At 44.2% G+C, this 27,293-nt stretch overlaps 1 protein-coding gene and 3 pseudogenes across 1 annotated transcript; 1 reads left to right on the top strand and 3 right to left on the bottom strand.

The window, feature by feature from the left end:
* Positions 1-2: 2 nt before the first annotated feature.
* Positions 3-4,266, bottom strand: LOC123488973 (annotated as a pseudogene).
* Positions 4,267-4,304: 38 nt separating this feature from the next.
* Positions 4,305-12,517, bottom strand: LOC123488972 (annotated as a pseudogene).
* Positions 12,518-12,799: 282 nt separating this feature from the next.
* LOC123488971 lies at positions 12,800-15,966 on the bottom strand (annotated as a pseudogene).
* A 3,953-nt stretch (positions 15,967-19,919) lies between these two features.
* LOC123488970 (PCI domain-containing protein 2-like) lies at positions 19,920-27,278 on the top strand. The gene is made up of 9 exons (XM_045219699.1): positions 19,920-20,024; positions 20,123-20,177; positions 22,109-22,212; positions 25,503-25,578; positions 25,664-25,906; positions 26,037-26,110; positions 26,229-26,354; positions 26,840-26,963; positions 27,096-27,278. Exons 2-9 carry the CDS (start codon positions 20,136-20,138, stop codon positions 27,183-27,185), a joined length of 879 nt encoding a protein of 292 aa, XP_045075634.1. The 5' UTR covers positions 19,920-20,024; positions 20,123-20,135; the 3' UTR covers positions 27,186-27,278.
* The last annotated feature ends 15 nt before the right edge of the window (positions 27,279-27,293 follow it).

Below are 27,293 nucleotides of genomic sequence, written 5' to 3'. Positions count from 1 at the left end.
TCTCCTTGTACAACATTTTTGTTTATTAAGGAAGTGTGGGAGATTAATAATTGTATATAATTATAGTACACGTTACAATATAACTACACTCATTTACATTGTTAACCTTGCAGAAACAACTTCAATCTTGAACGCAGCCCTGTTGGCTTTAAGTCCAGTGCAGGTAGGGATCAGGCTAACCCTAGGTTGGGGTTACCCCACAAGGTCCAGGTGGATCTTGGGTAATTTGTGGTGTCATCCTCACCTCTGTCATGTCCAGGTGCTGCTGGATCCAGTGCAAGTAGCGAGACAGCTTTGTGAACACCAGGGTTTGTCCACAGTCATGTGATGTGGGTGGTGAAAGGAGCAGGCCTGTGAGGAACGCTGTATGCCTCTCCACAGTCACAACGGGGGTCCCGGACAAGAGGCTGCGGTTCCTCGTTAGTCCTGGTTTGAGGTCTGTCTCATTAAACCTAGTCAACTCAGTCCGACAGAAGCCCTTTTGGCGACCCATACAGAACATCTTGTTACTGAGCAGCTGGGAGAAGTTCACCTGGTTTCGACAGCCCTCCACATGCAGGTAGGAGAGAACAGGGTGGCCGTGGGATTCCCCCGGAGTTTGTCCGGGACCCCTGGCCACCCCCCTCCCTTCCTGGACTCAACACATTCTCACAGAAATCCTTAGTGGGCAGGCACAGGTGGGAGACAGAGGGGCCGAAGGGGAGGGGCTCATTTAGTCTCACCAAGGCCAGGTCGTCCCTCCAGACTGCCCCTCTTGTGGCGGTTGTGAATGTACAGTTGGGTCGATAGAGGGATCCTCACATATTATTTGAGGCACCTTAGGGGATGAAGGAAACTGTTAGATTTCAGAAAGATTTGAATCTGCCTGAGCTGGAGGTTTATACACTAACCATATCAAACCTCAGTGTTTTGATCGCTGTGGGACTCACCTGTCTGCATGCTGTGGAGTTTCTTTCCCATGTACAGGCAGCTAGCTGATGTCAGGACTGCGTGAGGCCCTAGGATCACCCCGCTACACAGCTCCGCACCAGCCTCATCCACAAACACCACCTGCCAATCACAAAGCCACAGGTTAAAAGGGGAAGTTCAATATTTCACAACTTAATGTTCCTCACCTTGAAAGTAGTCTATAGGCCAGGATAAACTGTAATCCATGGTCCCAAACTTCCCCTTTAACTCACCTTGCTCTACGTTGTGCTGGTAGGGGAGGGACTTACTTGCCATGGACAGCGGTTGTGTGGACAGACGTGATAGGCTATGTTTATTTGGTTTGTTGGCTGGAGTCTTCCACAGGGGTGCTTAACTAAGGAAACAGAGAGGTCTCTATATACAGTGTGTGTGAATGCGGGAGTGTTGCAGATGTCTAATTCAAAAGAATAGGTAGACGTTAACCTGCAGGTATGCAGCTCCTCTTATCACTGTGAATCTTGTACCCCGTGGTGCAGGAGCACTGGTATGCTCCAAACTTGGGACTGCAGAAGTGGTCACAGGAAAAGGGCCCCCTTGGTGGGGCACTGAGAGTTATCTGTTGTGACACACAAACATATCTCTTAGCCTACTCACACAACTATGAACACACGCATGCACGCACACACACTCATAAAGAGTTCTAAGGTAGGTGGTCTGTTGACCTATTTCACAGTTCTTGCCGTGGTACAGCTCTGTGCAGCTACAGGTGTAACCTCCAACGCCCGTCCTTGCAGCTGCCGCCATGGAGACAGGGATTGGGTTTGCACTGGTCCCCATCTGGGGAGGAGGAGGAGGAGGAAGAAGAAGAGGGGGAGGAAAGGATTCAATATCTGGACTCGGGAGAAAACCCAACACCCCTCTGCTGCGATTCAAAAGAACGAGACTTACCGACATAGACATTCCAGAAAGTGTCCTATTGAGGTATAACAGAGAGAGAGACAACAGACACAGGGTTTAAATCAGAAAACTACTGCATTAGTTATGGATAAGGGGATAGCCTATGTTGTCAGATCAGTGCAGTTGAAGGAAAGGAATACATTTTAGACTATTGAGATGCACCCTATAGGCCTAAACTGCTCACAGTTTTGGGTGTGTCTTCAAAGTACTCCCTGGCCTCCTCGTAGTTGCAGGACTCCTCATAACACTCCCTCTCCAGGTTCCCTGAAGCATCTCCTCCAAGAAGAACGCGTTCGCTCGCCGACCGTAGGAAGACCGTGCTGGCGTGCGCAGGGGGTCTGAACACTGAGGGTCAGGGAAGAGGAGGAGGATGGAGAGGAGGAGAGGAGGAGAGGGGAAGGAGGGGGGTAGGAGGGAGGAGGTGGATGAAGAGGAGGTAATGAGAGGAGGAGGAGGAGGTGGATGAAGAGGAGGAGGAGGTGAATGAAGAGGAGAGGAGGGAGGGGGAAGGAGGAGGGTAGGAGGAGGAGGTGGATGAAGAGGAGGAGGAGGAGGAGGAGGTGAATGAAGGGGAAGGAGGTGGATGAAGGAGGTGGAGGAGGTGGATGGAGAGGAGGAGGAGGTGGATGAAGAGGAGGAGGAGGAGGAGGTGGATGAAGAGGGAGGAGGAGGTGGATGAAGAGGAGAGGAGGAGCAGAAGGAGGAGGAGGTGGGAGGAGAGGAGGAGCATGAGGAGGAGGGGAAGGAGGCGGGGTAGAGGAAGAGGGGGAGGTGGATGAAGAGGAGGAGAGGAGGAGCATGATGGAGGAGGGGAAGGAGGCGGGGTAGGAGGAGGAGGGGGAGGTGGATGAAGAGGAGGAGCATGAGGAGGAGGGGAAGGAGGAGGAGGGGGAGGTGGATGAAGGAGAGGAGAGGAGGGGAAGGAGGGGGAGGAGGAGGAGGTGGATGGGGAGGGAGGAGGTGGATGAAGAGGAGGAGAGGAGGAGCATGCAGAGGAGGGAAGGAGAAGGAGGAGGAGGAGGAAGACATAGGGAACAACAACAACAACTGAAAGTGAGACAAACCAGAAGTGACTCAGTATTATTTTTTTAACTTCCAGGTTAAGGGGAATATTGCAAATGGTGGAAAATAATACATAGAGCAATGGGATTATGGTGAAGATGATTCACTTTAAGTGGTCCCATCACTGAGTTTCATGCCACTGAATTAAATACAGAACAGTTTGTTTACTGTATACCAGTGGAGGCTGCTGAGGGACAACGGCTCATAATAATGGCTGGAATGGAGTCAATGGAATTGTATCAAAAACATGGTTTTCATGGGTTTGATACCATTTCATTCACTCCCATTCCATCCATTACGCTCCATTCCAGCCATTATTATGAGCCATTCTCCCCTCAGCAGCCTCCACTGCTGTATACCCAACACCATGCTAACCATAGCGGTAGACTGGAAAACCATGCTAGCAAAGTCATTGTCAGCCTGAACGTATGATTAACTAAATGTTGGTCCTGTAGCTTTCACAGTGCAGCGGCTTACCTCTCCCATAGCTGTGGACCAGGAGGACACTGCTCAGAAGAGAGAGAGACAGAAACCACCATCGCCTCCACGAGCCCATTATAATACACATCCACACAGTGCCCACAAGCCTCTCTGCCTGTGCCAAGGTCCTGTCTGCAGCCCTGTCTATCTCTCTCTCTCTTGCGCTCTCTCACTCCCTTTCTGTCTGACACACACATCCACGCTGCCAGGTTAACATTGCCAGGTAAACCCCCACCCGCTTGCCAGCCGAAATGTCCGTTTTTAGTCATTGCTGTATACGCCAACAAAGTTGTGCTCATGTCGTGAATTTCTCCAGGATAGTGTCATTTATGTGGACCTCCCTGTCACCTGACGTAGTTAATGTAGCTGGTGCCAGCTCTAGACGTTTTAAAGATGGTACCTCATTAGTAATTGTAATAGTAATTGTAATAGCAAAAGCTACCAAATATGCTACTAATATGCTAATATGTTATGAAGATAAATTGAGATGAAACGTTCTGAATACTCAGTAAAACTCATTGTATCACATTAGGGCTTCACAAACACAAAGTCCCACAGATGGACTCTAGTCTGTACACACAATAGAGCAAACAGAGAACCCACCTATCCGTGTGTGCTCGGTACTTACACCAGCAGTGATTCAAGTCACTGGTGACCTTTGAACCCTGCCGTTTTTCTGATGCGATCGATTCAGTTTGTACTTTAAAAAAACTGGAACAGTAGGAAAATGTCTGCCTAATGGCAGTCCTGACTCAACTTTATAGTGTGTGATGTAGTTTCATGTTGGTATGTGATGAATGGACATTCAAACAAAACATGTTTGTTTTTTTAGCATAAGTTACTTGGTCTCTGAGACATTTTGTGAAAAACAATGAAAAAACAACAAAACACACAAGTTTCTTGCCCATAATTCCTCAAGCCTCTTTATTGATTGGTTCTCCTCTCTCCTCTGTCTCCATCAAACCCACATCATTGAGTGCATTTGACCCGCCCCCCCTCGTCTTCCTCCTCCCCCCTCCTTGGGGAGAAACGTCCCCATGACTGCCCGGATCCAGTCGATGTACTTGGACACCTGCGTGTAGATGCCGTACTTGCCCTCACGGGCGCACCCCTCGCCCCAGCTCACCACGCCCGTGACGAACCAGGTGTCCCCATAACGGGTGACGTGGGGTCCGCCTCTGTCCCCTGGCACGCGTCCTTCTTCTCCTTATCGTAGCCGGCGCAGAACATGTGGTTGGAGATACGTAGGGCACGGTCAGACGCAGTAGGATGGTGGACGGCTGTTTGGCCTCCCCCACACGACCGAACCCACTCACCAGGCCGTATGACTGTTTCATCAACACCTTGTATTGATAAGTAGACAGGACACCATTATGTTAGGTTCAGGAACATCTTTACTAAAATATGAAACATAGACAGATTAATTATATACTGTATGTTTATATGCATCATTGGATAAAACTGGATATGTTACACAGAGCATTATTGGTAGTACATCATGCTACAGACCTTCTCGGCAAAGTCGCGTTCAGGCAGGCAGGCGGGAGGATGAACTCGGTGAACTTGATAGGGTCCTTCAGCATGATGAGGGAGATGTCGTTGTGATAGGTGGTGGAGATGTAGGCCTTGTGGATGAACACCTGTTCCACCTGGTGTATGGCCTCCCGTCCATCCTTCACCTCCGTATCAAACTCTCCTGCAGACGGACGGACCGATGGGGAGGTTTGATTTCAATCAATTGAATTCAATTAACTTGATAGGCTGCTACAACTTAGGCTATGTGTGTGTGGTATGGTTATTGACTGTTCTTATTTCACCCCATAAACAACTATGCTGTACACAGCAATTTACAATGCATTCAGACCCCTTCACTTTTTCTACATTTTGTTTTGTTACAGCCTTATTCTAAAATTGATTAAATAAAATTCTTTTTTTTCAGCAAACTACACACAATACCCAGTTTTTAGACATTTTTGCAAATGTTTTTAGACATTTTTGCAAATGTATTAAAAATAAAAAACACAAATACCTTATTTACATACAGTCAAAAGACACACCTAGTCATTCCAGGGTTTTTCTTTAGTTGTACTATTTTCTACATTGTAGAATAATAGTGAAGACATCAAAACTATGAAATAACACATATGGAATCATGTAGTAACCAAAAAAGTGTTCAACAAATCAAAATATATTTTATATTTGAGATTCTTCAAAGTAGACACCCTTTGCCTTTATGAACGCCCAGCCAAACTGAGCAATCGGGGAGAAGGGCCTTGGTCAGGAGGTGACCAAGAACCCGATGGTCACTCTGACAGAGCTCCAGAGTTCCTCTGTGGAGATAGGAGAAACTTCCAGAAGGACAACCATCTCTGCAGCACTCCACCAATCAGGCCTTTATGGTAGAGTGACCAGATGGAAGCCACTCCTCAGTAAAAGACACATGACAGCCTGCTTGGAGTTTGCCAAAAGCCACCTAAAGACTCTTAAACCATGAGAAACAAGATTCTGTGGTTTGATGAAACCAAGATTGAACTCTTCGGCCTGAATGCCAAGTGTCACGTCTGGAGGAAACCTGGCACCATCCCTACGGTGAAGCATTGTGGTGACAGCATCATGCTGTGGGGATGTTTTTCAGCGGCAGACACTGGGAGACTAGTCAGGATCGAGGGAAAGATGAACGGAGCGAATTACAGAGAGATCCTTGATGAAAACCTGCTCCAGAGCACTCAGGACCTCAGACTGGGGTGAAGGTTCACCTTCTAACAGGACAACGACCCTAAGCACACAGCCAAGACAATGCAGGAGTGGCTTTGGGACAAGTCTCTGAATGTCCTTGAGTGGCCCAGCTAGAGGCCGGACTTGAACCTGATCTAACATCTCTGGAGTGACCTGAAAATAGCTGTGCAGTGACGCTCCCCATCCAACCTGACAGAGCTTGAGAGGATCTGCAGAGAAGAATGGGAGAAACTCCCCAAATACAGGGGTGCCAAGCTTGTGGCGTCATACCCAAGAAAAATCGAGGCTGTAATCGCTGCCAAAGGTGCTTCAACAAAGGACTGAGTAAATGGTCTGAATACTTATGTAAATGTGATATTTCATTTTTGTTTAATTTTTTTTTTTTGGGGGGGTGGGGGAATCTAAAAACCTGTTTTCTGCTTTGTCATGATGGGGTATTGTGTGTAGATTGATGAGGGGGAAAAACAACGTAATCAATTTTAGAATAATGCTGTAACGTAACAAAATGTGGAAAAGGTCAAGGGGGTCTGAATACTTTCCGAATGCATTCCTAGATGTAGAGACCACAGTTAAAGGTGTTTGGTTAACGGTACCTACCGAGGACAACGTAAAGGACCGTGTCTGGTTCATGCAATGTGCTGCAGTTAAGATGAAGTACTTATTCAGGATTGTTCCTCCACAGAAGCCCCTGTCCTCGTGGTTTACCAGGAAAGCCTGTTGAGAGAGAGAGAGGGAGAGAATAGAGAGAAAGAATGAAAGAGAGAGAGATATATATAGAGAGAGAAAGATAGAGGGAGCGAGAGAAAGAAAGAAAGAAAGAAAGAAAGAAAGAAAGAAAGAAAGAAAGAAAGAAAGAAAGAAAGAAAGAAAGAAAGAAAGAAAGAAAGAAAGAATGAAAGAGAGAGAAAGAGAGAGAGAGAGGGAGAGAGAAAGAAAGAGAGAGTTGCAGAAACGAACAACCCTGAATGCTATTTAGAGGGAACCCCACTAGAGGTGTATCTACTCTACTATACCTGCCAGGGACATTCTCCTGGGGGACACTGCTCCCCATTGACAATACGGGTTTCGCCTCTCGCCTCGGCAAAGATTGGCTTCTCCTTCACCATAACTTCATCCTCATATACAAATTGGATTTCACTCTGTTGGGTTACATTCAAGGCCGTTTCCCTGATAGGGTCCTCCATCATGTTGGTCTTTTCAGTGGTGTTGGTGGCAGTGGTGTTAGGCTGGTAGATGAAGATGGTGCGGGTCTTCTTGGATACCACGAAGCCACACTTAAAGGCCTCTTCAATGACAAAAGGACAACAATGTTATTAGGTACTAACTAAGCCCAACCTACAACCTACTAATGGAGATCAACGATGCTGCAGCTTCTCTACCCCCATAGATAATTTGTATATGTCCCTCTCTCTGTTGTTCTGTCTGTCTCTCTCCCTCTCTCTGTCTCTCTGTCGTTATGTCTGTCTGTTTCTCTCTGTTTCTGTCTCTCGCTGTCTCTATCTCTCTCTGTCTCTGTCTCTGTCATTCTGTCTGTCTGTTTCTCTGTTGTTCTGTCTGTCTCTCTCCCTCTCTCTGTCTCTCTGTCGTTATGTCTGTCTGTTTCTCTCTGTCTCTCTCTGTGTCATTCTGTCTGTCTGTCTGTTGTTCTGTCTGTCTCTCTCCCTCTCTCTGTCTCTCTGTCGTTATGTCTGTCTGTTTCTCTCTGTCTCTCTCTGTCTATCTCTCTCTGTCTCTGTCTCTGTCATTCTGTCTGTCTGTCTGTCTGTCTTTTGTTCTGTCTCTCTCTCTCTCTATTTCTCTCCATCTCTCCCTCCTCTCACCGTTGGAAAGGCAGGACTTGTCGTCTGTGTCCAGATAGTAGCCATCGGCACAGGAGCATTGCACACTGTCCTTCTTCACGTGGCAGAAGTGATCACAGTCTCCATTGTTATTCTCACACATCTCAGGAAGGTCTGCAGAACAGCATCACATCAAGGATACAGATTAGACAAACTAGAGTCATGATTAGGGCCAGGTGTTGTTCCTGACTACGGAGTGACCTGGAGTCGGGATATTTCTAGCGTCTGTGTTGGAGTCGGGAATGAGATTGTTCATCAAAGTTGAAGAGGAAAGGGAGAAGAAGACAGAGACGTACCAATCTCACAGCTGTACCCCCTGGAATCCAGCGAGACAGAAGCAGGTGTACGTCCCAATCCCATCCTTGCAGACCCCGTTGTGGACACATGGCTTAGACTCACAGGCATCTCCATCTACAGTGAGGGAGAAAAGTATTTGATCCCCTGCTGATTTTGTATGTTTGCCCACTGACAAAGACATGATCAGTCTATAATTTTAATGGTAGGTTTATTTGAACAGTGAGAGACAATATATACAAAATAAGTATTTGACCCCTCTGCAAAACATGACTTAGTACTTGGTGGCAAAACCCTTGTTGGCAATCACAGAGGTCAGAGGTTTCTTGTAGTTGGCCACCAGGTTTGCACACATCTCAGGAGGGATTTTGTCCCACTCCTCTTTGCAGATCTTCTCCAAGTCATTAAGGTTTTGAGGCTGACGTTTGGCAACTTGAACCTTCAGCTCCCTCCACAGATTTTCTATGGGATTAAGGTCTGGAGACTGGCTAGGCCACTCCAGGACCTTAATGTGCTTCTTCTTGAGCCGCTCCTTTGTTGCCTTGGCTGTGTATTTTGGGTCAATTGTCATGCTGGAATATCCATCCACGACCCATTTTCAATGCCCTGGCTGAGGGAAGGAGGTTCTCACCGAAGATTTGATGGTACATGGCCCCTCTCCATCGTCCCTTTGATGCGGTGAAGTTGTCCTGTCCCCTTAGCAGAAAAACACCCCCAAAGCATAATGTTTCCACCTCCATGTTTGACGGTGGGGATGGTGTTCTTGGGGTCATAGGCAGCATTCCTCCTCCTCCAAACACGGCGAGTTGAGTTGATGCCAAAGAGCTCCATTTTGGTCTCATCTGACCACAACACTTTCACCCAGTTCTCCTCTGAATCATTCAGATGTTCATTGGCAAACTTCAGACGGGCCTGTATATGTGCTTTCTTGAGCAGGGGGACCTTGCGGGCGCTGCAGGATTTCAGTCCTTCACGGCGTAGTGTGTTACCAATTGTTTTCTTGGTGACTATGGTCCCAGCTGCCTTGAGATCATTGACAAGATCCTCCCGTGTAGTTCTGGGCTGATTCCTCACCGTTCTCATGATCATTGCAACTCCACGAGGTGAGATCTTGCATGGAGTCCCAGGCCGAGGGAGATTGACAGTTCTTTTGTGTTTCTTCCATTTGCAAATAATCGCACCAACTGTTGTCACCTTCTCACCAAGCTGCTTAGCGATGGTCTTGTAGCCCATTCCAGCCTTGTGTAGGTCTACAATCTTGTCCCTGACATCCTTGGAGAGCTCTTTGGTCTTGGCCATTTTTGGAGTTTTGGAGTTTGGAATCTGATTGATTGATTGCTTCTGTGGACAGGTGTCTTTTATACAGGTAACAAGCTGAGATTAGGAGCACTCCCTTTAAGAGTGTGCTCCTAATCTCAGCTCGTTACCTGTATAAAAGACACCTGGGAGCCAGAAATATTTCTGATAGAGAGGGGGGTCAAATACTTATTTCCCTCATTAAAATGCAAATAAATGTATAACATTTTTGACATGCGTTTTTCTGGATTTTTTGTTTTGTTATTCTGTCTCTCATTGTTCAAATAAACCTACCATTAAAATGATAGACAGATCATTTCTTTGTCAGTGGGCAAACGTACAAAATCAGCAGGGGATCAAATACTTTTTTCCCTCACTGTATGAAACACAGTTTATTTCTTGCCATGGACCTACCAGCACAGCAACACCAAACACACTGCAAACAATCAATTCATGAATTGAAAATGGCCCATTATTTTGGTGTGTGGTCGTGAGTCCTTCACTTCCTGAACTGACTAGATTGACGTCAATCTGACCCCAACCTGACTCCAACCCAGCGCTAATCAGCAAACCCCATGTGATCCCAACCCCAGCCTCTTGCGCCAACCCTTAGCCTCAACAGACTCCTGGGCCTTACCGTAATATTTGTTCCAGAATTCAGTCTGAGGGAAAGAGGTAAAAAGAAACACAACCGTCACAAATTCAAACCAGAAAGGTCATGATTCCAAACACACAGGAATTTCGGGTTGGAATCATGAGCGTGTAAAGGTGGTGTGAATGAGTGCAAAGTGAGTGAGTGACTAAACAGGAATGTGATTTATGTGAATGTGACGCGAACAGACATGTAAGTGTTTCTGGTTTAAAGAGAGATAGATAGAGAGAAACCAAGATGGAGAAAGGGAATTTACAGTCAGTTTGTCATCCTCAAAGATCTCCCTAGCCTCCTCTCTGTCACAGGGTTCCTCGTTACACTCTCTCTCCATGTCTCCCTGCCGCCACTCCTCAAATGGGCTGTTGGCCCGCCGCCGCCGGTTCAGAATCTGGCTAGCATCGTCACTGTTCAGGAAGACTGGGGACACAGGGAAAAATCATCATCAGTGGCAGCAGGACGTTGTTGTGATCATCATCATCATCATCATCATCATCATCATCATCATCATCATCATCATCATCACCATCATCATCACCATCATCATCACCACCATCACATCATCATCACCATCATCACCATTATCATCATCATCAGCACCATCATCATCACCATTATCATTATCACCATCATCATCATCATCATCACTATCATCATCACCACTGCCATCATCATCACCATCATCATCATCATCATCACCATCACTATCATCATTATCATCATCACTATCATCATCATCATCACTATCATCATCACCATCATCATTATCATCATCACCATCATCATCTTTCTCACCTTGATCATCAATTAGGCTGTTGTCATCTTAACATGCTTGTCTTGCACACAGTCATCACAATCATCAAAGCAAGCAGAGATACAGACACCATAACATCCCAGTCACTTGCCCTCACCCGTACTCACACACTGACCCCAATCACTGACACTGACTAAACCCCAGAGTTTCCCTCACTTTCTCTCTACATAACCATTTGTCAACCGTTTGATATGGTGGGGTGTTTGAACGTACCCTCGGAGGCCACGCCGTGAGCAGCAGGAGAAAGAAACAGGTCTGGGAGAGCCAAAACATGGCCGAATCTCTGGGTGAGGCGCCTTTCTACTCCTGGCTGCTCTGTGGAGCACAACTCTGGAGAGAGCAGGCGGAGAGGGAGGGCAATGACCTGAGAAACAGGGGAGAGAACATGCTGAAGGGAGAGGGAGAGGGGGAATGTGTGTGTGTGGGGGAAGAGGGAGAGAAAGCGGGAGGACATTGGAGAGGGTAAAAAATAGGGATGTTTGAGAGAGAAAGGGTGGAGAGAGAAGGGGAGAGAGAGAGAAAGAGAAAGGGAGAACTCACTTCAAATCCAGTCTTCGCCACTCAGAGACGCAAGGCCGTGTCTACTCCACCATTTTGCTCTGCACTCTTCAGCATGACAAACAGCCCTTATTTGAGCCAATCAGAACAGCTCTCAGGAAGGGGCAGAAAGTCCCCAGTGATCATGTGATCAGTGTTCTGAGGTCCAAATCACTGAGCAAATATTGACACTAAAGGATCTGTGACATCTATTCCAATGGTCAACACTGCTGTGTTGTGGTGAGAGCCTTAAATGGCAAATCTAAAGAAATGCGTATGATTCAGTTAATATGCATTTCAGAGAAAAAACAACCATGTAGATAAGCTATTGCTGAAGTGTGGCTATGGATACATTTGGACTTTTCATTCATTCACACACACAAGCAACACAAATGAGCCAATTATTTAGTTTGTCAGCAAGTAATATTTATTCTTCAGATATCAGAGAGGAATCTTTGGAAGTAAATGTACGTCTTGGGAAGCAAACATTCTGTATGGCATCAGGTCAAACATACTGTATGGCATCAGGTCAAACATTCTGTATGGCATCAGGTCAAACATACTGTATGGCATCATGTCAAACATTCTGTATGGCATCAGGTCAAACATTCTGTATGGCATCAGGTCAAACATACTGTATGGCATCAGGTCAAATATACTGTATGGCATCAGGTCAAACATACTGTATGGCATCAGGTCAAACATACTGTATGGCATCAGGTCAAACATACTATATGGCATCAGGTCAAACATTCTGTATGGCATCAGGTCAAACATTCTGTATGGTATCAGGTCAAACATTCTGTATGGCATCAGGTCAAACATACCGTATGGCATCAGGTCAAACATTCTGTATGGCATCAGGTCAAACATTCTGTATGGCATCAGGTCAAACATTCTGTATGGCATCAGGTCAAACATTCTGTATGGCATCAGGTCAAACATTCTGTATGGCATCAGGTCATCTGAATCACCACTTGAGTCATGAAACTTACACTTTACATTAAGAGTCAAATGAAAAGAATAGCAGAGTGAAAAGATGTCTGTTTACAAAGCGATGAAACAGGGACGATATGCTACACCAGTAGCATGATATACTGTAGCTTCCATCTAATATTAAAATCTTTATTGATGTGATGTGACAACACCTAGCATTAGAATCACTGTAGTGACGTTTGGTGTTGTGTGGTGACTGGTGACAAATCTAATGGGAGTTAGCCATATTCGCTACTCATATTCAATGGGAGGTGGTGGCACTAACTTCTCCGTAGCCTGCTGAATCTGAACCTCATCTAATGCCATCTCTAGCAGGAATGGCATCACCGGGGCACTGACGCCCGGGGCACTGACTGGAGGAGCATTCATCACCTCCTCAGCCCAGTCCAGGTAGTTGGCTACGTTAGTGTAGACGCCATAGTAACCCCTGTTTGGGGCAGCCCTTCCCCCAGGCCACCACGCCCATCAGGAAGTGGGTGGCCCCATAGTTAGTGACCAGGGGCTCCCATCGTACCCCCTACAGGCCTCCTGGTTCCCCACCAAGTAGCCGGCACACAGCATGTTCTGGGTGAAGTTGAAGCCGCTCTTGAGGGTGCACTCGGAGTTGGGCAGGATGGGTGTGGCTAGCCTGCGGAGGAAGGGCGAGGAGGGGCTGGCTTGGTGCCGGGTTGGGGATCGTTGCCCCCGTTTGTGTGCCTCCCCAGCCGCTGAGGGTGTGGGAAGCGGACGGCCGCAAGCTCACTCTTGGCGAAGTGTTGCTGAGGCAGGCAGACGGGTACAGCGTTAGGGGCCCAGAGTTACAGGCTCGCTCAGACGCAGCAGGGCGATGTCACTGTCACCTGTTGCCGGGTCGTACAGGTTGTAGGGTATGGCTCTGGCAACGGGGATCCTCTGCTCGGTGCCCTCGTCTAACTCAATGTTGTGTTCCCCTGGAAACAGTGTTGTTCATTAGGGCAATGTTTTCTTATGTGACATAGGGACACAAACAATGCACAATGTCCTCACTATATGTTTCTACAAACTCTATGAAAGGCACACACCCACACCCACACCCACACCGTAACCTATCTGCGACCACCATTAGGTCCTTGTTGTCTCTATCCAGGACACAGTGGGCAGCAGTGATGACCCAGTCAGGATGAACTATGACCCCACCACACAGACTAGAGCCTTTATGCTTCAACAGGACCTGCAACCACCAGTCCCATCACAAAGACAAATTGGCCACTCTTATCCATCACATCTCATTGCACATAAACCAAAATAATACTGTGGAATTATATAATGCCTTATGGATGAGGTGGTAATAGATACTAACCAAGTTAATATTACACCCTTTGACTTGCATTCAAGGACAGTGGTTGTATGGGAATGACTGTAGTTAAGTTACTGTATCATAATGCCCTGTGTGGCTCAGTTGGTAGAGCAAGGCGCCAGGGTTGTGGGATCGATTTCCATGGGGGACAAGCACAAGCAATGCACTCACTACTCTAAGTCACTCTGGATAAGAGTGTCTGCTAAATGACTAGAAGGGTAGTATTGGCTAATCAAATGTGAATGAGGTGGATGGAGCCGTTGTGCTCCACAGCCAGGTGTTGATGCGTTACCTGCCATGGACAGGCTCCTTTCGGACAGTGGTTCCCACCGAATATCATGGCTTGTGCCTGGCCCATCTGAGCGTCCGAGCTTGGGATTTTACCACACGGATACTGAACTGATAATGGACAGACAGACATGTGAGCTGCTGTTTCTAAGTCTATTCATACATTAACATCATACACATGTTGGCTCCTTTTGGTATTGTAAATATTACAGTGTGTTTGTAAGAAACAGGGATTTCCAGTCTTTAACAAAACACCTGGGCTCATCTACGGTCAGTTACAGTTAGTACCTTGGGCGACACAATTTGTTCCATTCTCTCCCAGGGCGTAACCAGGAGCACAGGAACACTTGCGTCTTGGCCCAGAATCGTCACAGAAGTGCTCGCACTCCCCGTTAAGGTAGAGGCATTTCAGGGTGGCCTCAAATACTATGTTGGGAGATAGGGGAAAGGCAAGTAGGATAAGCAGAATGGGGTCAACGTATAATATCAGCTCACTAGCAAATGTGGGCAACACTTCACATTACAGTGCTCTTATTGCTGTGTAATTACAATCATCTATTGGTATAAAACTATTGTGAAAACCAGTGTTTTTTTATCCTGGTCCTGGGAACCCAAAGGGGTACACATTTTGGTCTTACCTAGCACTGCACACCTGATTCCACTAATCAACTCATCATCTAACATTTGATTAGTGGAATCAGGTGTGCAGTGCTAGGGGCACGAAATGTGCACCCCTTTGGGTCCCCAGGACCTAGATTAAAAAACACTGGCGTAACTATTAGTATAAAAATGGCAGCTAGAATTCTCTTCCTACCTGTCTGACAGTATTTTCCTTCATAGCCTTCAGGACACTGACATGAGTAAGAGTTGTCCATGTTAACACAAGTTCCGTTGTTTTTGCATGGGTTGACCAGGCAGGGGTCACGACCTTAGAGCGATCGATAGGGTAAAGGTTATGACATTTGCTATTTGACATGCTGGACATATCTTGTGCAAATAAATTAGGAATGTGATAACAGACATGGTAGCACCATATTGGATTTTAAACAACAATAACATTAGCATTTTATGAAAATGACTGAAAGCCCATTTGAAAGCAATACTCTATCATATCTTGTAGGCTGGTTGGAACTATTTGTGTACAGTCCACATGCAAAAATCCGACTTACCAGTGTATGTCAACCAAAAACTTTTCTATGGAAACAAACATACAAACATACATTGTCAGTTTTAAGAGTTATCTCTGGAATTCTCACATGTTCCTATGTATTGCTAAAGATTTCATTAAGTGTAATTAAAATAGTCCTTCAATCAGAGTAATTGCAAATATTTTCCCAACTGAAATTACTACAAAATTGCACCGTTCGGCCGTCGTCCTCGAAAACTTCCCGAGCCTCTTCATAGTCACAAATTTCCTCGACACACTCACGCTCGAGGTTGCCCTGTTTCATCTCCTCGAAGTAGCCGCTGTTGGCGCGCCTGGATCTGTCAAGCACCACGTGCGCATCATCCCTCTCCAAGAAGACTTCAGCATTAAATTGACAAGCCATAAAAGAAAGAAAACTGAAATTTGGCATCTCTTCATCTTAAAAAAAATGACTTTCTAATTTAACTAACTGTAATGCTAGATTCAAAAGATATGTTTGTGAAACAAACTTACCAGCGGCAGAAATGACAGTTGAAATGGACCAAAGTCCGCAAAATGTTTTCAGCAGCATCGTGTCGGACATGAATCACCCAAAACTGAAGAGATTTGAGGTACATTGCCAGCTTTTAAACGTTGCCTGCTCATATGACTCCCATTCACTCCAACATCTCACTACCACTGCTCTAGAAACAGTTGCCACAGCTGGGTGATGGTGACCGGAGCTGAACCAGAGGATTAGGCCTATGTCTTATACTACATGGCCAAAAGGATGTGGACGCACCTTCAAATTAGTGGATTCGGCTATTTCAGCCACACCAGTTGCTGACAGGTGTATAAAATCGAGCACACAGCCATGCAATCTCCATAGACAAAAACATTGGCAGTAGAATGGCCCATTCTGAAGAGCTCAGTGATTTATAAGGTGGCACCATCATAGGATGCCACCTTTCCAACAAGTCAGTTCTTCAAATTTCTGCTCTGCTAGAGCTGACCTGGTCAACTGTAAGTGCTGTTATTGTGTAGTGGAAACTTCTAGGAGCAAAAACGGCTCAGCCGGCAGGTGGTAGGCCACACAAGCTCACAGAACATAACCACGAGTGCTGAAGCGCATAGCACTTAAACATTTTCTGTCCTCGGCTGCAACACTCGCTACCGAGTTCCAAACGGACTCTGGAAGCAACATCAGCACAATAACTGTTAGTCGGGAGCTTCATGAAATGGGCGAGCAGACGCACAAAAGCCTAAGATCACCATGCACAATGCCAACCGTCGGCTGGAGTGATGTAAAGCTTGCCGCCATTGAACTCTGGAGCAGTGGAAATGCGTTCTCTGGAGTGATGAATCACGCTTCACCATCTGGCAGTCCGATGGACGAATCTGGGTTTGGCAGATGCCAGGAGAACGCTACCTGCCCCAATGCATAGTGCCACCTGTAAAGTTAGGTGCCAACTGTAAAGTTTGGTGGAGGAGGAATAATGGTATGGGGCTGTTTTTCATGGTTCGGAATAGGCCCCTTAGTTCCAGTGAAGGGAAATCTTAACGCTACAACATACATTGACATTCTAGACAATTCTGTGCTTCCAACTTTGTGGCAATAGTTTTTGAATGAGATGTTTGACGAGCAGCTGTCCAAATACTTTTGGCCATGCAGTTTATCTGTTTGAACCCTATATTTACCTGTTATAATGCATTTCACTATACTTTGCAATATCATAATCGTTCACATTTTAAGTGGAACTCTGAACGTCTCAGTCTCATTCATTAGAACTGAACAAACAGTGTATGTGATTTCATGATATGCATCATTGAATGATGTAGCTATGGCCTATCGCTTGTTTGGAGGGTCCAAAAGTACCTCCAGTGTAAATAGACCAACTGATGCACAACAGGAGAAAGTAGCTAGGCTACAAAGGATTCAACCAACTTTATAGAATTGCTTGCTTGCTTCAATGCCTGTCCTAGTCCATGGGCCAGCGGGAAAAAAAAATCCACTTTGGGGTGGCAAAGGTTTGATAGTATTAAATTGTTCCCCACAAGCCCCTGATCAAATTAATATATGATAGCCTCTCTCCCAAAAAAGTAGCTTTCTATGTTTTCCACACCTTTAGATATCTTGTTGTATGGGAGTTTAAGCAATAGAATGTTCGCAGGCTGATAAAGGAATGTTGAGACAAGTTGGAATGTTCACATGGTCATTGAAAATGACTATATGAAACAATAATGGAACATTCTATTGAGTGGATCTCATCTTAAAAACCACGGGATTTGGTTAATGTTTGCCATTTGATCTAATAATTTACCTAGACTGGCTCATCATTGAAACAACAATGTTACAAATAGCAGATCTACATATTTGTTTTAGGGAAATTGGTCAAACTGGGAGTCCAAGAGATCTATGTCCAAGAGATCTAAATCTGGTAGCATATTGGTTTTATTGTTGCCACCTGTAATAGTCTGTTGTATAGCAATACTCAGCATGCTAAAATTAAAGGTGTGATCTGCCATTTGTTGAGTTGTTCCAGCAAGTTAACATGAAGATTTATGTAAACACAAATTATCTCAAAAAATTAACACCGGTGATTATAATCTCTTCTGTCACTGACCATCATGATTTTGAAATTATGCTCTCTAACCTTACAAGTTATTTCATGAAATATGTTACCTAATCATTTTGTAGCCATTAGTTCAGTTGCTAGCTGAAAAATGTAATAGAAATGATGCAATTGGTGATTAGAAAAAATCCAGCCTTTAAGCAATTGGTTTGCTGATGCCCTCAACAACCCTCAGTAGCCATTAACCAATACATATTTCAGATGGCCTTATACTACAATATCATTTTTCACCATAAATAGTGTAACTAGACACCATCTATAAAGGCTTTAATACTTAACCAGCCTCATCATCAGGCAGTTTGTTAGAATGTTATGTTGGAATGTCAGGATTCAAGACTTAGATTTGACATTTAACAGTATGGCATAATATTGTAAATCATTATAATCACTACAAACCAGTGAAAGAACCCTTTAGGAATTGTATAAATCCATTTTTAATTGTTTGAAAATAAAATACAGAAATTAGGGATGCAAATGATAACCAGAACCAATTATATGAATAGTGTTTTTTGCACATTTTTGGAACAATTTTGCTAATATTTTACAAAGATTATTCATTTTGCAACCCTGCCTAATTTGGTTGTGTTATCAGCATAACTATAATATATTTTTTATTATGATTAGGCATATTACACCTGTCAATGACAGACCAATCCAATTAAAACCAATTGGAGCTGATTGGCAGCCATTTGGGTAAATGTGTACACTATGCTAAATCACTAATAGCTAGGCATCATTGTTTAGAATTTTACTAGCTTTATGTAAAGTTCGGTGGTGCACTTGTAAAGGACGTCACGCTGCTTGCTTAGTGAGTACCACATCCTCCCGATTCGGCCCACACCTGGTGTGAACTTTGGACCTCTGCCCAGCACACTCGACCGCCCTCCTAAAGCGTCTTACCAGTCAGCCCCACCTGAAAAGCTAGCTATTTGATGGCTCTTGTGAGGACACTTCAGGCTGAGGACTATGTTTCACACATCCCTATGTGCTACACACTCATTATGAAGGCATTTTGCCAAAAAGGGTTGCCAGTACCTCTTTGCTGGACGTAATACATTTGTATGGGATATCCTTTAGGGTTCAATATACAGGGAAGGTTTCACATCACATTTCTTCATTTTAACAGAATTTACATAATCGTATTGCATTTCATATCAACATTTTCTAAGTGTTTTAACGTAATATATTTGAAACGCCTACAACACTCAGCCGTTCCGACAGCTTTTTTATCATATTTTTACCACTATTCTGGTCATATTTACCTAAATACATATAACTGACATACTTGGGCCATCATTTTGAGGTGTCCTCATTGTAACACACATTTTAAGACATTATTGCAATTATTTATTCAGTTATGTCCATGCAAAATCAATGCAGTTCCTCCCCATTGAAATTGATGGCTGCCATTTTGAAAATAGGTTGCTGGGACTGATTATAGACCAAATCTATGATGACTCTATATAGCTAAACAACTGCCCCAATTGGTCTCCTTGTTCTGTGTGAATTTAGTTATAATCTAGGGTATCATCTATGGTACCATGTGATAACAGATCACATCCCAGTACTGTCCATTCTGGCTTGATATACCCCAAAATGCATACATGTAGGACCTTTGACCCCCAAGGTGGGCCCCCCAAAAAACGTCATTACCATTCTTATTGTTTCAACCCTTAATGTGTTGTATCATGAAGTTAATAACTTATCAAATTGCCTTAGTTTGAGGAGATTGTTCCCTGATAATACAAAATTACATTTCATACCCTCAATCCTGTTGGCCCAACTAACCACATAGGGGTCATACCATATAATGCAGTGATAGCCACATTTAGCTACCTCCGATATGTGGCTATCATACCAAAATGTAACCCAAAGATATGGACCTTAATGAAAATCATCATTTCATTTTGCCACCCCAAAGCGGACAAATATGTACATTTTGGCCTGCTAGCCAATGGACTATCCCTTTCTTATAACACACAAAAATGTAGACTAGTACATTTCCAAACTGTTCTGTCATGGTTTCTCTGCGGTTCCTCCTTGACTTTCTACGTCATTCTTGAGGGCCTTCCAATCTCACAAAGAGGAGAACTGGTAAGGATAAGCATGCCAAAAATATCAATTTGGCCTTAATGTTTTTCTATTCTACATATACACGTCTGTGGGATAACTGCTCTATATGTGCTGTTTAGGGCCTTGCCAGTGATGTTCGCTGTTACGCTGGACTTACGGATATTTGCCAATAATGTAAGTGAACATAAACAGTTGTGCTCTAGAATGCTTCTGATCCAGTGATGGATAAGTCATGTCCTATATGTCACACCCTGGCTCGGGGACTCATTATGTTGAGCCAGGGTGTGTTCATTCTATGTTTTCTGTTTCGTTGGTGGGTGTTCTAGGTTGTCTATTTTCTATGTGTGCCGGTGTGACTCCCAATCAGAGGCAACGAGTGTCAGCTGTCGGCTGGTTGTCTCTGATTGGGAGCCATATTTAATCTGTCTGTTTTTCTTTCGGGTTGTGGGATTTTGTTCGTGTGTGTTCGTGTTGTACCATAGACGTCACGCATTCGTTGTTTATTGTTTTGTTCATGTGAGCATTTAATAAATAGAATATGTTCACTCGCAACGCTGCGCCTTGGTCTCCCTCATTAGACGATCGTGACAGAAAATCCCACCAGTACCAGACCAAGCAGCATGAGGAGGAGAGAGGAAGGACCTGGGATCAGTGGAGTAGGAGTTTCGGCTGGGCCTCGCTAAGTGAAGAGAAGAGAGGCTGGTCTATGGAGCAATGGATCAAGAGCTTCGACTGGGTCAAGCCCATTGAGGAGCTGAGTGACGAGGGTTGGAGACAGAGGAGCGAGAGGTGGGCGAGAACGATGGAGGCCTGGCCCATGGGGAGGAGAGACCCCCAGAAATTTTTTTAGGGGGGCTCACGACGTGGACGACGGGGCAGCAGGAGGCCGCGAGGAGCGGTCCAGCGGGTGTGAAGAGGAGGCCGCCAGGTTAAGGGGGCCACTGGTCACAGAGGAGAGGGAAAGTGTGGAGGCACGGCGAGAGGTACTGGGGTGTGTTACCAGTCCGGTCCGGCCCGTTCCTGATCCCTGCGTAGGGCCAGTGGTGTGTGTCCCCAGTACGGTGCGGCCTGTTCCTGTTCCTCGCATCGAGCCTGTGGTGCGTGTCGTCAGCCCGGCCCGGCATGTTCCTGCTTCCCGCACCGAGCCTATGGTGCGCGTCGCCAGCCCGGCCCGGCCTGTTCCTGCTCTCTGCACCAAACCTGTGGTGCGCGTCGCCAGCCCGGTCCGGCCCGTTCCTGCTCTCCGCACCAAGTCTGTGGTGCGCGTCGCCAGCCCGGCCCGGCCTGTTCCTGCTCCCCGCACCAAACCTGTGGTGCGCGTCGCCAGCCCGGCCCGGCCTGTTCCTGCTCCCCCGCACCAAGTCTGTGGTGCGTTTCGTCAGCCCTGTCCGGCTCGTTCCTGCTCTCCGCACCAAGTCTGTGGTGCGCGTCACCAGCCCATTCCGGTCCATTCCTGCTCCACGCACCAAGCCAGGGGTGTGTATCGTCAGCCCGGTCCGGTCCGTTCCTGTTCCACGCACCAAGCCAGGGGCGCATGTCGTCAGTCCGGCTCCGGCCAGCGGGGCTAGACAGGACCAGGGGTACTTTGGGGGGTTGGAGAGGAAGTGGGGATCAAGCCCGGAGCCGGAGCCGCCGCCGAGGAGGAATGACCACCCAGCCCTCCCCTGTTTTTGCTCGTATTTAGGCGCGGTCGCAGTCTGCGCCTTTAGGGGGGGGTACTGTCACACCCTGGCTCGGGGACTCATTATGTTGAGCCAGGGTGTGTTCATTCTATGTTTTCTGTTTTGTTGGTGGGTGTTCTAGATTGTCTATTTTCTATGTTTGCCGGTGTGACTCCCAATCAGAGGCAACGAGTGTCAGCTGTCGGCTGGTTGTCTCTGATTGGGAGCCATATTTAATCTGTCTGTTTTTCTTTCGGGTTGTGGGATTTTGTTTGTGTGTGTTCGTGTTGTACCATAGACGTCACGCATTCGTTGTTTATTGTTTTGTTCATGTGAGCATTTAATAAATAGAATATGTTCACTGCAACGCTGCGCCTTGGTCTCCCTCATTAGACGATCGTGACACTATAGGAGGGGTTTGATGATTGTAGTGATATTGTCCAGGCGGAGCAGCAGCTCCTGAGGAAGGGAAAAGGCAAGCTGGGAGACATGCTGGAGAAAGCTGCTGAACAACTGATGGGCTGTTTCAGAGTGTGTGCCAGCGACAAGTGAGTCTCACAGGACATGGACACTATTGACAGCATATTAAACTATATATCTCACAGCATTGGACACTATTGACAGCATATTAAACTATATATCTCACAGCATTGGACACTATTGACAGCATATTAAACTATATATCTCACAGCATTGGACACTATTGACAGCATATTAAACTATATATCTCACAGCATTGAACACTATTGACAGCATATTAAACTATATATCTCACAGCATTGGACACTATTGACAGCATATTAGACTATATATCTTACAGCATTGAACACTATTGACAGCATATTAAACTATATATCTCACAGCATTGGACACTATTGACAGCATATTAAACTATATATCTCACGGCATTGGACACTATTGACAGCATATTAAACTATATATCTTACAGCATTGGACACCATTGACAGCATATTAAACTATATATCTCACAGCATTGGACACTATTGACAGCATATTAAACTATATATCTCACGGCATTGAACACTATTGACAGCATATTAAACTATTTATCTCACAGCATTGGACACTATTGACAGCATATTAAACTATATATCTCACAGCATTGGACACTATTGACAGCATATTAAACTATATATCTCACATCATTGGACACTATTGACAGCATATTAAACTATATATCTCACAGCATTGGTCACTATTGACAGCATATTAAACTATATATCTTACGGCATTGAACACTATTGACAGCATATTAAACTATATATCTTACGGCATTGGACACTATTGACAGCATATTAAACTATATATCTCACAGCATTGGACACTATTGACAGCATATTAAACTATATATCTTACAGCATTGGACACTATTGACAGCATATTAAACTATATATCTCACAGCATTGGACACCATTGACAGCATATTAAACTATATATCTCACAGCATTGGACACTATTGACAGCATATTAAACTATATATCTCACAGCATTGGACACCATTGACAGCATATTAAACTATATATCTTACAGCATTGGACACCATTGACAGCATATTAAACTATATATCTTACGGCATTGGACACTATTGACAGCATATTAAACTATATATCTCACAGCATTGAACACTATTGACAGCATATTAAACTATATATCTCACAGCATTGAACACTATTGACAGCATATTGAACTATATATCTCACAGCATTGGACACCATTGACAGCATATTAAACTATATATCTTACAGCATTGGACACTATTGACAGCATATTAAACTATATATCTTATAGCATTGGACACTATTGACAGCATATTAAACTATATATCTCACAGCATTGGACACTATTGACAGCATAATAAACTATATATCTTACGGCATTGAACACTATTGACAGCATATTAAACTATATATCTTACGGCAATGGACACCATTGACAGCATATTAAACTATATATCTTATAGCATTGGACACTATTGACAGCATATTAAACTATATATCTCACAGCATTGGACACTATTGACAGCATATTAAACTATATATCTTACGGCATTGGACACTATTGACAGCATATTAAACTATATATCTTACAGCATTGGACACCATTGACAGCATATTAAACTATATATCTCACAGCATTGGACACTCTTGACAGCATATTAAACTATATATCTTACAGCATTGGACACTATTGACAGCATATTAAACTATATATCTTACAGCATTGGACACCATTGACAGCATATTAAACTATATATCTCACAGCATTGGACACTATTGACAGCATATTAAACTATATATCTCACAGCATTGGACACCATTGACAGCATATTAAACTATATATCTTATAGCATTGGACACCATTGACAGCATATTAAACTATATATCTTACGAGCATTGGACACTATTGACAGCATATTAAACTATATATCTCACAGCATTGAACACTATTGACAGCATATTAAACTATATATCTCACAGCATTGAACACTATTGACAGCATATTAAACTATATATCTCACAGCATTGGACACTATTGACAGCATATTAAACTATATATCTTACAGCATTGGACACTATTGACAGCATATTAAACTATATATCTCACAGCATTGGACACTATTGACAGCATATTAAACTATATATCTCACAGCATTGGACACTATTGACAGCATATTAAACTATATATCTTACGGCATTGAACACTATTGACAGCATATTAAACTATATATCTTACGGCATTGGACACCATTGACAGCATATTAAACTATATATCTTATAGCATTGGACACTATTGACAGCATATTAAACTATATATCTCACAGCATTGGACACTATTGACAGCATATTAAACTATATATCTCACAGCATCGGACACCATTGACAGCATGTTAAACTATATATCTTACAGCATTGGACAATATTGACAGCATATTTTCTTACAGCATTGGACACTATTGACAGCATATTAAACTATATATCTCACAGCATTGGACACTATTGACAGCATATTAAACTATATATCTCACAGCATTGGACACTATTGACAGCATATTAAACTATATATCTCACAGCATTGGACACTATTGACAGCATATTAAACTATATATCTTACAGCATTGGACACTATTGACAGCATATTCAACTATATATCTCACAGCATTGGACACTATTGACAGCATATTAAACTATATATCTCACAGCATTGGACACTATTGACACCATATTAAACTATATATCTTATAGCATTGGACACTATTGACAGCATATTAAACTATATATCTTATAGCATTGGACACTATTGACAGCATATTAAACTATATATCTCACAGCATTGGACACTATTGACAGCATATTAAACTATATATCTCACAGCATTGGACACTATTGACAGCATATTAAACTATATATCTCACAGCATTGGACACTATTGACAGCATATTAAACTATACATCTTATAGCATTGGACACTATTGACAGCATATTCAACTATATATCTTACAGCATTGGACACTATTGACAGCATATTAAACTATATATCTCACAGCATTGGACACTATTGACAGCATATTAAACTATATATCATATAGCATTGGACACTATTGACAGCATATTAAACTATATGTCTTACAGCATTGGACACTATTGACAGCATATTAAACTATATATCTCACAGCATTGGACACCATTGACAGCATATTAAACTATATATCTCACAGCATTGGACACTATTGACAGCATATTAAACTATATATCTCACAGCCTTTACTGTAGCAACCATAGCCCCTTACCCATTATGTCTTGACTGTTATCGTTTACAGTCGGGCTGGTATTGACGACTCCAAGAAGTGGGGGATGTTGTTTCTCATCAATCAGCTCTTCAAGATATACTTCAAGGTAAGGCAGTAGTGTGAATAGGGCCTACTTCGTGTGTGTGTATGTGTGTACATCTCTGTGTGTCTAAATGGCTCTGTGTGTCCAGATCAACAAGCTACACCTGTGTAAGCCACTGATCCGGGCCATCGACAGCTCCAACCTGAAGGATGATTACAGTATGGCCCAGAGAGTCACCTACAAATACTACGTAGGCCGTAAGGCCATGTTCGACAGCGACTACAAACCAGCCGAGGAGTACCTGTCCTTCTCCTTCCAGCACTGCCACCGCTCCAGCCAGAGGAACAAACGCATGATCCTCATCTACCTACTGCCTGTCAAGATGTTGCTGGTGAGACAGAGCTTTACTTAGAGAGCCTTAACATGTGCTCATCTAGCCACACACGTCTCAATCCAAATCAAATTCAAAAAGCTTGATTGTAAATCAGAGACTGAGACTGGTGTTGCTCATGTTGTTTCAGGGTCACATGCCTAATCACCAGCTGCTCAGGAAGTATGACCTCATGCAGTTTGCCGACGTCACGAAAGCTGTGAGGTGAGTCACCACCCTCCCGCTCCTCGCCATCTCCCTCTCTACTTCCTCCTCTCTCTTTCTATCATTCATCTCTCTCTCTGTCTGTCTGTCTGTCTCTGTCTGTCTGTCTGTGTAATAGTGAGGGCAACCTGCTGCTGCTGAACGAGGCCTTGGCCAAGCACGAGACCTTCTTCATCCGCTGTGGCATCTTCCTCATCCTCGAGAAGCTCAAGATCATCACCTACCGGAACCTCTTCAAGAAAGTGTGAGTCTTGTACAATTTTCACACTACTGAGCCAAGTCCAGCTGTACTGGGCTGGCCTGGTTACACATCCATCATAGTTGCTGGAACCGCACTGAAAGGTCAGTGTGAAAATAAATGATCTGAGCCAGCACAGTACGATTCAGGTTCAGCCCTATAGTGTGAATCTGCATTGGTGGAGTAGGAATTGGTGTGTGTGTGTTAACCTAAGAGCGATTTTGACTCTTTGTTAACATATTTGTGGTATGAACTTCATGTGTGTTAACCTAAGAGCGATTTTGACTCTTTGTTAACATGTTTGTGTTTATGAACTTCATGTGTGTTAACCTAAGAGCGATATTGACTCTTTGTTAACATGTTTGTGGTATGAACTTCATGTGTGTTAACCTAAGAGCGATATTGACTCTTTGTTAACGTGTTTGTGGTATGAACTTCATGTGTGTTAACCTAAGAGCGATATTGACTCTTTGTTAACATGTTTGTGTAAGGTACCAGCTGCTGAAGACTCACCAGTTACCCCTAGATGCCTTCCTGGTAGCTCTAAAAATGATGCAGGTGGAAGAGGTGGACATTGACGAGGTGCAGTGTATCCTGGCCAACCTAATCTGTGAGGTGAGATACCACCACTAACACACACACACACACTGACCTTTTTCTCTGACCATACTAAGCACTACACCTGATATTTCAGAAAGTCGTAAGACATGAAGCAGCAGATTACCTCTCTTCTTGTTCCTCTTCTAGGGTCACATCAAGGGCTACATCTCTCACCAGCACCAGAAACTGGTCATCAGCAAGGCCAATCCATTCCCCCTGCTGTCATCATCTTCCTAATCTACGTATCCCAGAATCCCCTTCACCCAGAAAATGTTCCCAGAAATATATTTCCTTATTATTTAGGTTGCATTTTATTTTGTCATATTTTGTGATTTTTGGAATAAA

The sequence above is a fragment of the Coregonus clupeaformis genome, unplaced genomic scaffold (assembly GCF_020615455.1).
Source record: "Coregonus clupeaformis isolate EN_2021a unplaced genomic scaffold, ASM2061545v1 scaf2633, whole genome shotgun sequence".
In the NCBI taxonomy this organism is placed as follows: Eukaryota; Metazoa; Chordata; class Actinopteri; order Salmoniformes; family Salmonidae; genus Coregonus; species Coregonus clupeaformis.
The sequence above is the reverse complement of the archived record's forward strand: the minus strand, read 5'-3'. Positions and strand labels throughout refer to the sequence as shown.